Genomic DNA, 16339 nt, shown 5'->3' with positions numbered 1-16339 from the left:
ATTGCCATTAAGGCAGTTGGCAGAACAGCTGACATTTTAACAGTCATAGGTCAGATAATTTTCTACATCTATCCAAGAGAAGATTTGACCAAGGATTGACAAAAAAATCAAATTATTCTGTTCACTTGGCTGCATCTAAATGTCTCCTTTTCAGCGCACAGGAAGGATCGCTTTTAAAGCATTCTTTGACGTTACAACAGAGTGACCATAAATTGCTTGAGTAACTGTTGGAACTTCAAGTATAAAAACAGAGAAAGAGTCACTGTCTGAGGTAGAGTTCAGAAGGGATTTTTTTACTTGTGTCTTACTACTCATGTAATGTTTATGACTTAGGATTTACATTGTTATTTTTTAAATTGCCCTTTACTAGGTTTCACAGAGGAAGAGATTAATTTATACCTCGAAAGAAAATCAGTGGCAGAATTGAAAACTCAATTCTTCAGTGCTGTTAGAAGCAAGCACATTTTCTTTATTCTCTCAGTAGCAAACTAAAGAATGTATACTAGGCTTTCGAGTTGTAGAACAAAAAACACTTTTTATGATTCCCAGTGGACCAAATTTCTTTTACAATTTTAAGTTTGTTTAATTTTAAACTTAATTGTACAAGTCAGCCCATTACTGTTAAACTCAAATTTGTATTAATCCTGGATCTACATACCATTTATGATGAGTTTAGTTTTATAAATAAGTCTGTTGTCAATAAATGTAATTTATATTAGTAGTTCTAGTATCAACATTTGAGCTGGAACAAAGTAGGGATTGTCTGAACACTTTAAGAAGAATGTTTGGTCCAAAATAGCCAGTAGAATAAAAATATATCGTACAAACTAAAATAGGGCAAAAGAGCTAAAATACAGTACATGGACTAAAATAACTAGCAGTTAAAATGAGTCCAAGTGCTAAATATGTAATTATCTTTCCTGTTACCTTATATGTACAAGTACTTTTTAAATTTTTCAGTTTCCACATTTCAGGCCTTTTGTTGTTGTTTTCAAAAAATATGTATGAGTCATTGTGCCTAATAAACTCAAGTTTTGAGGTGGCCGTTTTAACATACAGGTTGCAGTTTATACTAGCAGGTAGAAAATGGCTGCGTAGTGATTGGTAGGTAGCTGTATGTATAAATTAAAAATAAAGAATAAGTGGAGTGAACTTGATTTTTAATTTTCCATTCAACCAGTTCTCTTCCCAGTATCATCTAACACATGGTGCTTTTAAAAAACCCACCTCAGAGGTGCCGGGAATGACTTATTCATGTTCCACATAGACGTGGCAGTCATCTTTGTGTGCCCTAAGTTTAGGGATGATAAGTACATGACCTCCAGAGGTTTACAATAGCTCATCCTGTGGAGAAGAGTGTTGCTGAGTGACATCAGATCAGTACTTGTGCCTGTTTGATCTAGTGACACTGACCTTGCTTTCACAGATGTCCAGGCCTTCCCAGCACCGGTCCTTTCTCTGCTGGCTTTGTACTTTGTCTGGGATGTTTTCCTTCCACATGCTCTAGGGTTTGCTGTTTCGCCTCTTTTCAGATCTGTGCTCAGTTGTTACCATGTCAGATCTCTCTAGCAAGAAGCATAACACCTACTGTTTGAATGTGTTTTTAGTGGAGGAGAATCACAACCTGACCAGTGTGCTGTAAAGATTGAACTGCCTGGGACGTACGACTAACTGCGGGTGGACGTGCTGAGCCAGTAGGGGTGATTGCAACTCTCCAAATAGAGACAGTGGTGCCTCAGATTATGTGGTCTGGAGGTGGTGAGAAATGATTGGATAGAAGATAATATTTTGAAGGTGGAGTCATTAGGATCTGCCACTTTGAATGTGGGATAAGAAAGAAAAATAGAAGTCAAGGGTGATTTTGAGAGATTGAAACAAAGAAATTGTCACTTATGGCAATGAGGAATACATAGCAAAGGAAGAGCACAAAATTAGGATTTTGGTTTAGTCATGGTAATTGGATAAATGAAACTCAAGTTAGGAAAAGATCTGGCATGGAGATAGAACATTTGGGAATTGTTGGCATGTAAATGGTATTTGAGGTCATGTGTGAGGGTAAGATTGCTTGGGGAGTGTAGATGAAGGTCTTGGAGTTAAGGCCTCTGTACTTCAGTGTTGGGGTAGACCAGACTTAGGGCTAGTGAAGTAGAGATGAGCCAAGAGAAGTGGGATATTGGAAACCAAGTAAAGAATGCTCTAGGAAAGGAATAGTGAGGCCTGGCAGATGCTGCTGGTAGAAAGTGTTATTAGATGAGGGCTGAGGAATGACTGCTGGGTTTGGCAATGGAAAGTTCATTGGTGACCTTGAAGAGTGTTCTAGTAGAATGGTAGGGAGGAAAAACTGGAGATTATTTAAGAGAGAATAATAAAAGAAGTAATGCAGACCACAACTATGGACTAATTTTTTTTTTTTTACAGGCAATTATTTTGGAAAGTACAATAGAAATAAGGTGGGAGCTGAGGAAAGTTATGAGTTCAAGAATGGCTTTTAAAAATGTTTGCATGCTGGTATGGGTCAGCCATGAAGAAAACAATAATTATATAGGAGAAACAATGGGGACTGTGGCTGGGAACATGTATTCTTTGATTAGTATCCTTCCACTGTGGCACTGGATGTAGCACTAATGGAACATTTCTGTTCTTCCTGTGCCCCCAGGCTATGTCCCCCTCTTGTAAGCTCCCATGTAATTCTGTATGTTTCCCCCGTGCGTATCTCTTTCTCAGTAGGAGCCCTTATTCTGAGGGCCAAACAATCACATAGAGTATGTTAATTCTAGAGTCCTCGAAGAGGTTAACATGATACCAAACCACATTTTCCTGGTAATCTTGCACTGTAACAGGAGGTAGGAATTTTCTTAGGATCATCTACACTCCTTTTTTTTTTCCTGTTCACCATAACGAACTGTTGGGTTGTGAGAGTTTGAACATACTGGTGTTCCATACTGAGTACAGGTTTAATCCTTTCTCTTGCCATTGGCATATATGGTGGCACGGTAGCTTCTGTGCCTCCCCCTTTCTTGCCCCAGCTTCGGTACTGTCCATTCAGTTCTCTCATTTTTAACTTTTCGGCCACAGGATTAGACTTGTGGCAATGACGAAGCACTCTGCCCTTACCCAAAGATTGATGTAAGTTAAAAGATGTCGTAAGCAGTAAAACAAACAACTATGCAGATGGTAGCTATCATCTTTATCTTTTGCGCTCAAGTTTACATTTCTGCTTCTTGCATTTTCAAGGTTTCAGGTCAGTGTTTTAAAATTAGAGCCAGGACCTTGAAGGCAGTTGCTAGGGTGTTTATGGAAAAGAGCGATGAGTCTTGTGGAATCATCTGCAAGGGGTGTGCGTGTGTGCTTATGTGTATTCATCTGTCCATCCAGAGAAATAGATGCAAATGCTTGCTGTGTTTAAAGATCTGTTTTGGGGAGTTTGAGGTGCTCATTTTTTTAAGGCAGTGGAGATATCGAGAGCGCTTTAGTAATCGCAGTATGAAAAGGGCAGGGATCTCTTCAGAGTAGTTCTAGATCACCCCCACTCTTGTTGTAATGACCTGTCACTGAGACCCAGTATGTCGAAATCCCAAACTGAGCTGCAGCTTGTAACAAGAGAGGCTGGTGACTGAGGAGTCTGCCTGCTCAGCACCCATTGTCGTCGTTTGTAGAGGTCCCTGTGGCCCTCAAGTGTCTGCCTGACCCAGTTGCAAAACTCCTCCTTTGGACTATGATGTAGTTTCAAAAAATACGATTACTTAGCCTTTTCTGTCACAAAAATTGAAAGGGAAACTTTCTTCTCTTTATGTGTTCTTTAAACAAACAAACAAACAAACAAACAAACAAAAGCTATTGCTCACAACTTAGTTAAATGTGTTAAATTGCCAAACTGCTGGGTATCTCTGTCGAAACCAGTTCATAGAGAGAATTACTAACAAATACTCATTGATGACAATGCTGTTAAAAGATTAGCAGGCAAATGAGATCCTCACTTGGGCACCACTACTTTTTCTGGGCAGAAGTTCGATTAGGTGTCCTTCCTGACAGCTGGTAAGCGTGGTGATTAGGTGACCAGTGTCACTAGCTGGTGGGCGGTAAATATGAAGAGGTCCGAATGCTTTAGTAAAAACAAATGGATCTGAGGACAGGTCTGTCTGTTTTGGTTGGTTAAATCATACAGTCATGTGTTCTTTTTATACTTTTGAAAAGCAAGAAGGTAATACTACTGTTATAAGTTTAGTGCACATTTAAATTCTAATTGTGCTTTTTAGTAACTAATAATTTAATGCTGCTTTTGATCCTCCCCTACTTTCCCAACCTTCTTTTCGTGCTTCATGTTAGGAAACCCAAATTGAAGATGCCTGCATTTTGAACAGGTTGAACTTGTGGCCTTGCCTATAATTGTCACTTCATAATCTATTTTTGATTTTAATCTTATTATTATACCTTTCTTTCTACAGACTGGTGAATTTTCAGCTCGTTTCCTTTTGAAATTGCCGGTGGATTTCAGCAATATTCCCACATACCTTCTCAAGGTAAAAAATAAGTAAATAAAAAAAATTATAATATATATATCTATATCTATCTATCTATCTGTCTATATGGTTATCAGTATGTGACTACAAATGAACTTTTTAGGTAGTTATTTGTGTGACTGGTTTCCTGGCAGTTTGTTCAGATGCTGAATTCTACTAAAAATAGTTGTGCGAAGATCCTTTTAGTTATTTTGTTACTTAAAAGCTGAAATTGTAGCTCTAAAAGTGCAAAATGAAATTTTCTGATAAGATAAAATTAGGTTAAATTAAGTTAAATATTGGGGAAGAAATCACCATTACCTAATAATCTTACTGGGAGGAAAGAAGTGGCCTACCAGGGATGGAGAATTGCCTGTCGTTGGTGCCGTGCTCTGAAACTGCCTTTTCTTTCTCATGTTAGCGATGATCTTAGTCGCCGTCCATGTGGGGCTGTCTTGGGGAGGCCCAAAGTCCAGTCAGGCCAGTCTTTGTGGAGGACTTTCTTGAAGTGTGAATAAGCAAGGTCTGGCTTGGGGGGCAGCTCCTTTGGGGAGGGGCGTGCAGATACTTTGCAGCCCACAGGTGGAATCCATTAGATTCCAGGCTGGACCAAGGAGCACTTTCTGTTGAACAGGAAGCCTGAAGACAAAGACCTAGACTCACCACAGGCAAGGATTTTGAGTGTAATTTAAGATTTCGTTGACTCCTCCAACCCACATTTCAACCTGTGGCTTTATGACCCCAGTCTAATCTAAGGAAAATTTCTACCTTCCTAATCTGATGTGGTTCAAAGAGTTAATGATATGTATAACATTTTGTGGCAGACAATCCTTGTACAAGTTTTTCGACATGCTTTATTGGTCAATAAGTAATAATATTAATCTTGATAACAATTGGTAGTCTAGTTTGGGGAATATAAACTATGGAACATAGTAAAGATTAGGGAACACTTTTTTTTTTTTTTAACATGTGCAATCAAGGAGGGACGATTGATTTTCTTATTCCCTAATTAAAAATGACATTTTTGTGTCCCATTAAACTTTCATTTTTAGTTTCCAGCTCACTAGTTTTCTACTCTTTATCCAAGGATTGTGAAATCCAAGTGAGAATGAAAGCCATTCTTAGTTTCTCCACACTCCTGTTGTGGAAAATACACATTTATATCTGTGATTACCAAGATAATTAATTTGGTTATAGCAGTTAATTCTGTGAGAATAACTAACAGCTTCCTTTGAAACTATTAGCACAGACTCATTCATCTCCACATATCTCTCAGTAACAGTTTCCACTCACTTAAAACCAAATTCAGTAGTCTGTGAGAGAATGCTATTCATATCATTTCATTAATTCACAATTTACATTGTGTTTTATTTGAACTTGATGTCACCTCTGCTCAATTTCTTGAGGGTCAAAGGAGAAAAAATGTTTCTTGGGTCTTAATCTACTTTTTTCTTTTTTAAAATCAAATTATCTTATTTCTATTTTAAGAGTTCTATTATATTATACATTCTTTTCCTTGCCGGTCAGATAGGAGAAAGGTGGAGGCAATTTAGCAAAATTGGAAAACTCCTCAACCCACAGAATGACTAGGAAGTGGTTTTCTCCTTTAAATGAAATACCCACACTGCAGTACTAATGTCTTTCTGGGTCTTTAGTTCATGTGAGAGAGTAAAACACGGACTAAAAAGGAGAAATTCTGTATAATACAACAGAAGAGAAAACTCTTGAATCATACAACAGCAAAAGCTGAAAAAACCCTCTACCAGACCTACCTGCCTGTCAGAAGTAACCCAGAATATCTGTTACGGGTGTTTGATTTACATTCCTGAAGTTTAGTCATAACCTTGGCACTTTTGGCTATATTCTGAACATGAAGTTTGCATTAGGAACTGCTTTACATATTATTTAAATTTGAATAAATGTAAATGTTCCTAATCTAATTACCTGGCCTGTACCTGATAGCCTAAGTACCAAAATAAACTCACCGAGTTCCTAGGTAAGGCTATTTTTCACTTTATCCACAGGAGTGGAAGGTGAAGCTCTTCTACAGCAACTATGTTATGGGGAGATTACTGAGCTATTTGGATACTCACTACACTTACTAAAGAAAGTTTGCTTTGTCTGTGTACATTTTCTCATCAGGGAGAGCCTGTCATTAAATAGCTAGTCACGCTGCTTTTAATTATTATTTAGGTTGTGATGAAAATTGACTTGTGTACATTCTTGTCGTTTTCTCATTCTGAGAATTAGTAAACTTAAGAAAATGATGCAAAGTAAGAAAGCTTTTATTCCCCCCTTGGAAAATCATATTCCATAGTGGAATTTCTAAGGCAGGTTCTAGTTGTGCGCTAGAATGTTTATCATCTAAGTAGGAAGTACTCAGAAACTAAAATTACAGTGTGTGGGGGAGGGGAGACACTTGTAAACATGATGTGTATTTGAATAAGCTTCTTTAATGAGCCAATTTTATTCAGAATATAGTGAAGTTAAAATCCTATAATTAGGACCCCTTTCAGCTGCATCATACAGAAATATCTAGGAGAATTGCTGTGTCTCATTGAACTAGAAGGCTAAATAGTAGTTATTTCTTGCTGATAGTGGATATGACCAAAAAAATCAACATTACTTTTCTTTGTTGGTAAGACCATAATACTTTATATTGCTATCTTAGTCAGTATGGACTGCCATAACAAAATACCATGGGGCTGGGGTAACTTAAACAATAGATACTTATTTCTGATATCTTCTGGAGGCTGGGTATGTCAGGTGAAGCCACCAGTAAACTTGCGTATTCAAGTTTTTACTATCTGAACAGGAAGTTCACAGGGCTTTGCTTTCTGGCTTATGGACAGTTGGCCACTGGCCGTAATCTCACATGGCCAAGAGAGATAATTTCTCTGGTGTCTCTTCTTATAAAGCCACTCACTCCATTCAGAAGGGTTCCCCGATGACCGAGATGACCTGATTACCTCTCAAAGCTCTCTCCCACTTCCCTCCTCCCAAATATTGTCATTAAGCCATTAAGCCTCAACATATGGCATTTTTTGATAGGGGTGGGTGGGGTTGGGGGGGGAGAATGGGAGGCTAAACATGCATTCCAAAGCAGTAGTCTAAATAGTTGTCAGATTGTCTCTTAATTTAGGTGTCTTTGGGCCCTAACCTAGATGAAAAGTAGAACCAATTTATTAGGATAAACTACCACTATTATATCTGGATGGGAGACACTAAATGGAAATGGATCTTTATAAAATATAGGTAATGTGAAAGATAAGATAATCCTTTTAGGTCAGGAGATGAGACTCATTCTTATCCTTCTTTGGAAGCCACTGTGGGGTACTTTTAGTCATGGTATACTTGTGGCTAGTGGAATATAGATTACCGAGTCATATAGGCCTCTGGAGAAAGGAAGAATTGAAGCCAGGTTGTCAAGACACGTTTATGGGCCCGAAACAGGTATAACATCTTGTGGAAATTCCAGATTTGACTCATACTTGACTTTTTATGGAGGAGAGCATTGGGGGGGGGGGGGAGCCTGGTATACTGAGGTTATTCTGTGCAGGAGTTGTCTCATCATCCTGATGTTGGTTAACAGATTCACTTGTTTTCTTAGCAAACGTAGGTTAACAAATGCAACAAATGCAGGTGCTCATGGGGCCAGTCAGGCACTGTAAAGGCGTCTGGTCTGGTATACTCTAGCAGGCTATGGTGAGAATTGCAGCAAACTAACAATTGTGCTTCATCTAAGACAGCAACTACCAGTCAGCTACAGAATTGTTTTAGGTGCGAGATTGGCAGGCCTAATGTTGCCAGACATGCTACGGGACTCAGAATCTGTTTTTTTTTAGAAAAAAGAACAACAATATCTGCTTTGTAAGCAATGGTACTGGGTAAATATTTTTTACAAATATTGCAGGTCAAACACAATACCTTTATGTGTTTGCCATGGTGTTCTGAAAAGCAGTACCTATGTGTTTGCCATGATGGGGAGTAGAAGGGTGTTCTGAAAAGTGTCTCAGGTGAGTAAGACACAATTCCTTGTAGCACATGGTAATCACTTATTGTATGTTAACTTGTTATAAGAATTATAACAAAATTTACAAAGTTATGGAGGCCTATAAGTCTCATGGTGTACCGTCTGCAAGCGTGAGAACCAGGAAAGTTTTTGTTATTACTCAATTCAAGTCCCAAAACTGAGAATGCTGGAGTAGGTCATAACGGCTGCAAGCTGGAGATCCAGTAGTTTCATTGGTCACGGATAGGAAAATATGGATGGCCCAGCTCAAGGAGAGAGGAGGAGGAGGGAAGTGAGTAGGCAAAAGGGAACGTAGAGAGAATTCACCTTCTCAGCCTTTTGGTTCTACTTGGACCTTCAAGGGCTAGATGCTACTCACCTCCATTGGTGAGGGCATATCTCTCTTTCATCGGTCTACTCATTCCAGAGCTAGTCTTTCATTGGAACACACTCAAAAATTATGTTTGCCTGCTAACTGGACATCCTGTGGCCTTGTCAAGTTGACACATAAAATTAGCCATCATACATTCTGTTCATAAGCTTGCTGAATTTGTGACTAGACCCACTAAAAGATAGCTAATGAATAACTTAATAGAGCAGTTTAGGCCTAGATTTTCAGGTATTCTAAAGCATAGAAAGTATGTTTCAAAAAATCTTTTCCTGTAATTTTCATTATGTTGTATATTTTGTAATAGTACGTACCAGAATTCTATTGGAAATTTGTTGGCTACATTTCTACCTTGAGTACTGTCATAGTATAGTGACAGAGTCAGATGAGTGATTGTTTCCCTGAGATTATTTTCAGAATCATTTTTGGAACCAAGGCAGATTGCTTCTATTTTGCATAGTTTTACATAGAGAAACTTGTAAAAGTAGTCATGAAGTTCCTATGGCTTCCAGGGTCCACTTATATCTGAATGATCCCAATTAACTCTAAGTCAGTGGTTCTCATCCTGGCTGTACTGATGATACTCTGGCCCTATCTCAGATCAATGAAAATGAGACCTTTGGAAGCAAGGTCCATGCATTCTTATATTTTAAAAGTCCCTTAGGTAATTACAATGTACCGCCAGAGTTAAGAACTTAAATTCAGTGTTGTGCAGAATTCCAGTTTGATTTAAAGTGATCACATTGTCCTCTTGAAATCTGTAGATGACTAGACAAACCAAAAAAGAAATAAAAGGGTGATCGTTATCCCCCAATAACTTGTAGTATAATTGATAAGGTTAACTAACAAACAAAATATAGTTAAGTAATTTGTTTGCTACTGATACAGTAGACCTTAACAAATAGAAAGATTGTAGTAGATTGTAATGGTTAGAGAAATCTTTGTGACGTAAGCGAAACCTTTCAAGAGGTGTAGATTTTAAACTTGGGGAGAGGGATAGACAGCTGAGGTGTGGACGATCCTGTGATTAGTTGTGGGACAATGTGGACATACTTAATTTAGGGAGCAGATAATACGGTAGGCAGGAAGAGAACTTTTTTTTTTTTTTACAAGAGCCCTGTGATAAAGTTAGAAAGATGAGTTGGAATGATCTTGAATACTTGGGGCATGATTTGAGACTCCATTAAGCAAAACATCTTAATTCCCTTATCTTGGGTTATCATGGTAATGGCTTCCTATTTTATTTCTTTGGTCATTGGCCTCCCACACCACAATCTCCTTGAGTATTATTGTTAGAGCAGTCTCCTTTATTCTCTGGAAATAAATAATGGTTTCTTATTGGATTCTCCTTCTAGAGTCTACCCAGCCTAATACCACAGTTCTAGTTTATGCTGTTCCAATTCTGTGCTATTAATCTGAATACAGGTAGTTCTCACCATACGGCTAGTGCTGTAAGAATTCCCATTGCTGGCTCTTTGCCCCTGTCTCTCTCCTAGCTCTGACATCCCTATGTTCTCATCTTCAACTTATTTGCTTGAGATAAAAACAAAATAAAACCCAAAGAAGTTCAAGTTGCTTGCTTAGGGTAATAGATATTTATTTGTAGCTGTTGAATTACTATCTAGTTTTGATTGTTGGCACCTGTGCCTGGAGCGGCACTAAGGCACTAAGGAGAAAGGGGATCTTGAAAGTTAATCACTAACTTTGAGAAAGCCAAATCTTGTATTAGGAAGGTCCAATGTTAGAGGAATGTGGCATAGCTTGATGGAGTCCTAGAACTCCCTAATCCTAGGAGCCAAAGGATTTTTTTAAAGGTTAATGAAGAAGGGATTGCTCACATGCCATTGAATAAACTATGCTAGCACCAAGAAAAGATGATTTGGGTAATAAAACTAGAGAGACTCATCAGAACAGTTCAGGATAGAGTCCAGCTTGTTGTAAGTGACATGTGAATAAATAGGAAATAGGCTCACTGGGTGTTTGACAAAAATGAGTTAATGGAAATGGGAGAAAAATTGAGAAACTGAACAGATTAAGTGATATTGTTAAAGAGAAACAACTAAAATGATAGTATACTATCAAAAAGTATACTGTCAAAAATAAAAAAGGTTTTTTAAGAAATGGTTTTAAGTCACGATATACTTGAATATGACAGTCTTTCTGGTTTTCTCTGAGTAGATGAGGGCCTGTCGCTGGGAAAGCCCATTTGAAGTAGCACTATTATAAGTCAGGAAAAAACAGGTAATGGCATGTGTGTTAAGGTGTGTGTACAGCAGTCACATTTTGCAACATGTCATAAAATGTTGAGTTTTGATAAATTTTCAGTTTTGAAATTTCTCATTTCACTTTCCTTTAGAAATGGGGACATTTTACATTCTGTTGACCCAGAAGAACAGAAGTAGCTAGGTTGATCACGCTCTCTGGATTTCTTTCTTTGTTTTTTTTATTTTTAAGATTTTTATTTATTTATACATACAGAACTGAGGTACAGGCTAGAGGTGCAGGGGTGGTGAGAGGATTCACTAGAGACAGAGTGGGGAGCAGAACAGGCCGACTGACTAAGTACACTGCTGAGGGGAGCAGCAGGCGGATCAGGAGAGGTCTGCTACGCCATGTGGGTCACCTCTGGGGCGGGTGGGGATCGAACTCATGCTGAAGTGGCTTTAGCTTCTTTGTGCTGTGCTTTAACCTGCTGTGCCACCAGGGAGGGCCCGGATTTCTATTTTTAAATGAATACTTGCATTGTCCTTTATTTGGAATTGCTTATTTTATATATTTGCTAGGAAGGAAACTAGTAATTCCCCTTAAACGTTCTCTTTATTTAAAATCCTGTAAGCTTTTTACAATGATGTGTTTCTCAATAGCAAATGTTAAAAAGCCTTCTGAGCCTAATAATGTGTATAAATTCAAAGTTTGAACTCACATTTTTTTTTTTTTCCTAAGCCACAGATTAAATTATGTCTTAGAATTTGAGAACTTTTAGTTTAGGGAATTTTTTTTTTTTTTGATCCAGTAAAGTCATGCTTAACAAGCAAATTTTAGAAATAAAGACTGCTGTAACTCACTCTTGTGAAATGTGATTTTGAAGCAAAACAGTTGTCTGGTGCTTGAAAGACCATAAAGAATTCACAGGGAAACATCATGATATCTTAGAGGAAATAGTTTCTGTCTAATCAAATAGGAGTGGGCATATTTTAATAGAAACAGGAAAGCATACCTGGGAGAAAGTACAATAAATGTAGGATGCTGTTTGTTCCTGTGTTAAGTCTGATTTATCATGACTAAATTTGAGCCAAAATTTGCATTTGAGAATTAACTGTAAAGAAAGTAGTAAGATGACCTGAAAATTTACTCTGCAGGGAACTTTTCTTTTTTCCTCCATTAAGTATGGCACCTCTAACTGCTTTCACTTCATTGTCCTTGCCCCATTTTCCTTCTCTAGAGGAAGAAGCCGAATTTAGAGAAATATACACTGTAGATCAAGGGCCCCAAAAGTCTTTTCTAAAGGGCAGGATTGCAAAATTTTAGGCTTGTAGGCCATATGGTCTCTGTCACAACTACTCAACTCTGCTGTCAGAGCATGAAAGCCGCTACAGACACTATGTAAATGAATGAGTGTGGCTGGATTCCAATAAAACTTTATTTTCAAAAACAGGCATTGGGCCCATTTGGCCTGTGGGCAGTTGTTTGTCAATTCTTTTTCTGCATTATAGATGGCAGGAATGTTTCCTCACAAAGACACCTGAGGTACTACAGAAAGGTAAGTACCAGGACTTGGTTCAGTGAATGTGTGTAGCTTTTATACCGTGATCTTTTGTTTTATATTTTCGTAGCTCCTTTAACTTGGTTGAAATGTCCCTCCCATTTTCCCCTCCTTGTTTTCTTCCTTAATTCCATCTTCTCTCCATTTTAAAATAATCTGTCAGTAACATATAATTTACTAAATTCTCTTCTAAGGCTTAGTTTTTCTTACTGTTAAAATGTAGTCAGTGTAATTCACCATATTAACAAACTAGGATAAAAAGACCATATGATTGTCTTAATAGACATAGAAAAAGCATTTGACAAAGTTGAACATCCATTCCATACATAAGTACACAGAAAACTAGGAATAGTAAGGTACTTCCTTAGCCAATAAAGTGCAGCTTTGAAAATCCCACAGCTAATATCACACTTGTTAGGGGTGAAAGACCAAATGCTTTCTTCCTACATTTAATAGTAAAGCAAAAATATTTAATTTTGACAGTTCTTTTCTAATCTGGAGTTTCTAGCCAGTCCAGTAAAACCATAAAAATGTATAAAAAGTTATTCAGAGTGGAAGGGAAGAACAAAACTTTGTTTATTCACTGATGATCTTGATTGTCTATGTAGAAAATCCTAAGACATCTACAAAAAGGTTCCAGAATTAATAAGTGAATTAGATCAAAATATAAAAATCAAATGTTTCATTATTGTAACTGTCAGAAATTAAAATTATCTTTATAATAACATCAAACATTTGAAATACTTTGGGATAAATCTACCAAAAGTTGTAAAAGACCTGTATACTGAAAACTAGAAAGCACTACTGAAGGAAACTAAAAAAAGACTTGAACATATGGATTTGCCATGTTCACATGTCAAGAGACTCAATATTGTAAAATATCAGTTCTTCCCAAATGGATGTATAGATCTGATTGAATCCTAGCAGGTCAAAGTCCAGCAGACATTTTTTTTTTTTTAAATAGATTAGCAATCTGATTCTAAATTCATTTTGAGAAACTAAGGGCCTAGATAATAATCCAAACAATAATAATAAAAAAAGAACAAAATTGAAGGACTTGCATAAAAGATTTTTATGCAACTACAGTAATTAAGATGGGGCGGAAATGGTCTTGAAATGACAAATACCAGTACGGATCAGTGGGACAGAATAGAGTATCCAGAAATGGGCTCATGCATATATGGACAATTGATGTTTGACTGGCATGTAAAGGCAATTGGGAAGTGGAATTATGCCCTTCTAACAAATTGTGGTTGAACAATTAGATATTTATACCCCCCCCAAAAAAAGGCAAAAGAAAAAGAACTGTATACCTTTGAGCCATATAAAATTTAACTCAAAATGGATCATTAATTTAAATGTAAAACCTAAAACTACAAGATTTCTAGAAGAAAACGTACTAAAACCACACTAAAGCTATTTTTAAAATCTTAGTCTTAATTTCTACTGTACTAAAAGCTACATAAGAGGGCTCTTTGGTTTCTTAATACTTGTGGGAAGGGGTTCTGAGACCAAAATGTCCGAGAGTAGCTGCTGAAGTTGATAGACTACTGTATTTCCTAGAGGATCCACAGTAAATAATAACCGTGTCTACGTTCATCATATTCTCTTGAATTATTAGGCATAGAATTTGTTTTTTTATATAATTGTTTTTTACATCATTTTGTGCATTTTTCTGTCTCAGCTGTAATGCCCATGGGCTTCCCATCACCAAATCACCCATGTGCCATCACCATAGTCCAGTGCATTTCCCTCCCCCCACTGTTTTTGATCCCATTCCCCATCCACCCCCATAAAACGTCTCTGGTATATAGCTGTTCAATATTATTATTATTTTCTCGCCTGTTCTGTTACATTCCCTCTATGAGAGAAACTATCCGGTATTTTTCCTTTTCTTTCTGGCTTATTTCACTAAGCATGATCTTCTCCAGTTCCATACATATTGCTGCAAAAGGCATGTGTTTATTTTTTTTTTTTGGTTGCTGAGTAATATTGCACTGTGTATATGTACCACCTCTTTTTAATCCAGTCATCCACTTTTGGGCATTTGGGCTGTTTTCATGTTTTCCCAATTGTAAGTAAGGCAGCAAAAGACATAGGGGTGCAGGTGTCTTTTTGAGTCAGTGTTTTTGTGTCTTTTGGGTAGATACCTAGGAGTGGGATTGCTGGGTCGTAGGGAAGCTCCATCATCAGGCATAGAATTTTATTGAAAGAATATTATCATCTCTTACCAATACAGATTAAATCTGAGATCTTCACAGACTGTTCCTTAAAATCAACCCTACTCAGATGTTCCCAGCGTTATCACTGAATGGGTAATCAAATTCGATATCTGTACAAACCTAAAGTGTTTGTCCCTTGGATTTCCGCAGCTGCTAGTCTGAGCTGCGCACCACATCCATGTATTTATTCAAGGGTGTGTGGCTTAGTGTCACAGGTAGCATCTCAGACAGGAATTTGCTCATGTGCTATACATACTTATTTTTAATCCTTTTGCCTCCTTATAAGGTAGTACCATGAATACCTGTTGTTTTTGTCTGCTCAGCATCTCTCTTTCTTCTTGCAGTTAATAACCATTTTCTCTTCCTACCCCATTGCTGTGGTTCTGGTGGGGCTCTCCATTACAGTGTGCCTTCTCCCTGGGATGGATTAGTCAAAGGGCTGAACAGATCATCTGCGCTGACTTAGTCAGTCTTTCCTAGAACATTTGGAAATTGAAGTAGAAAGAGAAAAGCCTTTTCTTTGCTGTGATGTTTATAAACTGGGATAAATTGAGCCCAGGACTGTAGGCAGCCGTGTTCTTCACATGTGGGAAAAGACCTTTTAGATCAGTCCTTTTCAGCAAAACTAGGATAGAAACCACAACGGTGAGTCACACATGTAATTTCTAGTAGCCACATTAAAAGAACTGAAAAGAAACAGGTGAAATTAGTTTTATTTAGCCCATTACATTGAAAAATTTCACTATGTAGTCAAATTTAAAATTGCTATGAGATAGTATATATATTTATGTAAGTTTTTGAAATCTGGTGTATGTTTTACTCTTTAACCACTTCTCCAATTGGACTGGTCACAGTCCAGATGCTCAGCAGCTGCATGCAGCTAATGGCCACCACAGTGGCCAGTGCAGCCCTATATAGCAGGAGTAAAGAGCCACCATGGTAAAATAAATGAAGATGAAAGGGCATTGAAAGAGAAAGTGCATTGTCAGTGGTGAGGTTTTTGGTTTCAGTCCTTGAGGTTTGAGGAGATGTCTTAGCTTTAACTCCTATAATCAGCTGTTCTTTTGAGTCTTTGAGCTTCTCCCTATAGTTTCCCAATAAATACCAATGAATAACCTTTTTTTTTTTTAACTTAAGGGGCATGATTTGGGTGTCAGTCATTTATAATGAGAAAAATATTAACTCCTATCGGGAGACTTTATTATACTCTTTTGTTATTATTATTGTTTAAAGATGAGGGAACTTACACTGAGAAAAGTGAAATGGGTTACTCAGGGTTATGGTAACTGAATTTGGTAGGGCCAGTTTCCACCCAGTCCCTCAAAGAAATTTCCATGGCAGCAAGATGGGGAGTAGGCCCGTTTCTCTATATAAAGGAATGTAATGTTCAACATAGTTCTTTCTATCCTCTGATATCATGGAAATATGAAAATAACTTCTTTTTTGACTAGAAGT

The 16339-nt window shown here is 37.5% G+C and overlaps 1 protein-coding gene across 1 annotated transcript in view; it reads left to right on the top strand.

Annotated features, from left to right (window-relative positions):
- BRE (brain and reproductive organ-expressed (TNFRSF1A modulator)) overlaps positions 1 to 16339 on the top strand; it is a 341266-nt gene that overhangs the window by 106760 nt on the left and 218167 nt on the right. The window contains exon 6 of the mRNA XM_004686335.2: positions 4446 to 4520. Coding sequence (XP_004686392.1) covers positions 4446 to 4520 — 75 coding nt within the window. The remainder of the gene's footprint in view (positions 1 to 4445; positions 4521 to 16339) is intronic.

This window comes from Condylura cristata, unplaced genomic scaffold (assembly GCF_000260355.1).
Source record: "Condylura cristata isolate star-nosed mole 26May11 unplaced genomic scaffold, ConCri1.0 scaffold00020, whole genome shotgun sequence".
In the NCBI taxonomy this organism is placed as follows: Eukaryota; Metazoa; Chordata; class Mammalia; order Eulipotyphla; family Talpidae; genus Condylura; species Condylura cristata.
The sequence above is the reverse complement of the archived record's forward strand: the minus strand, read 5'-3'. Positions and strand labels throughout refer to the sequence as shown.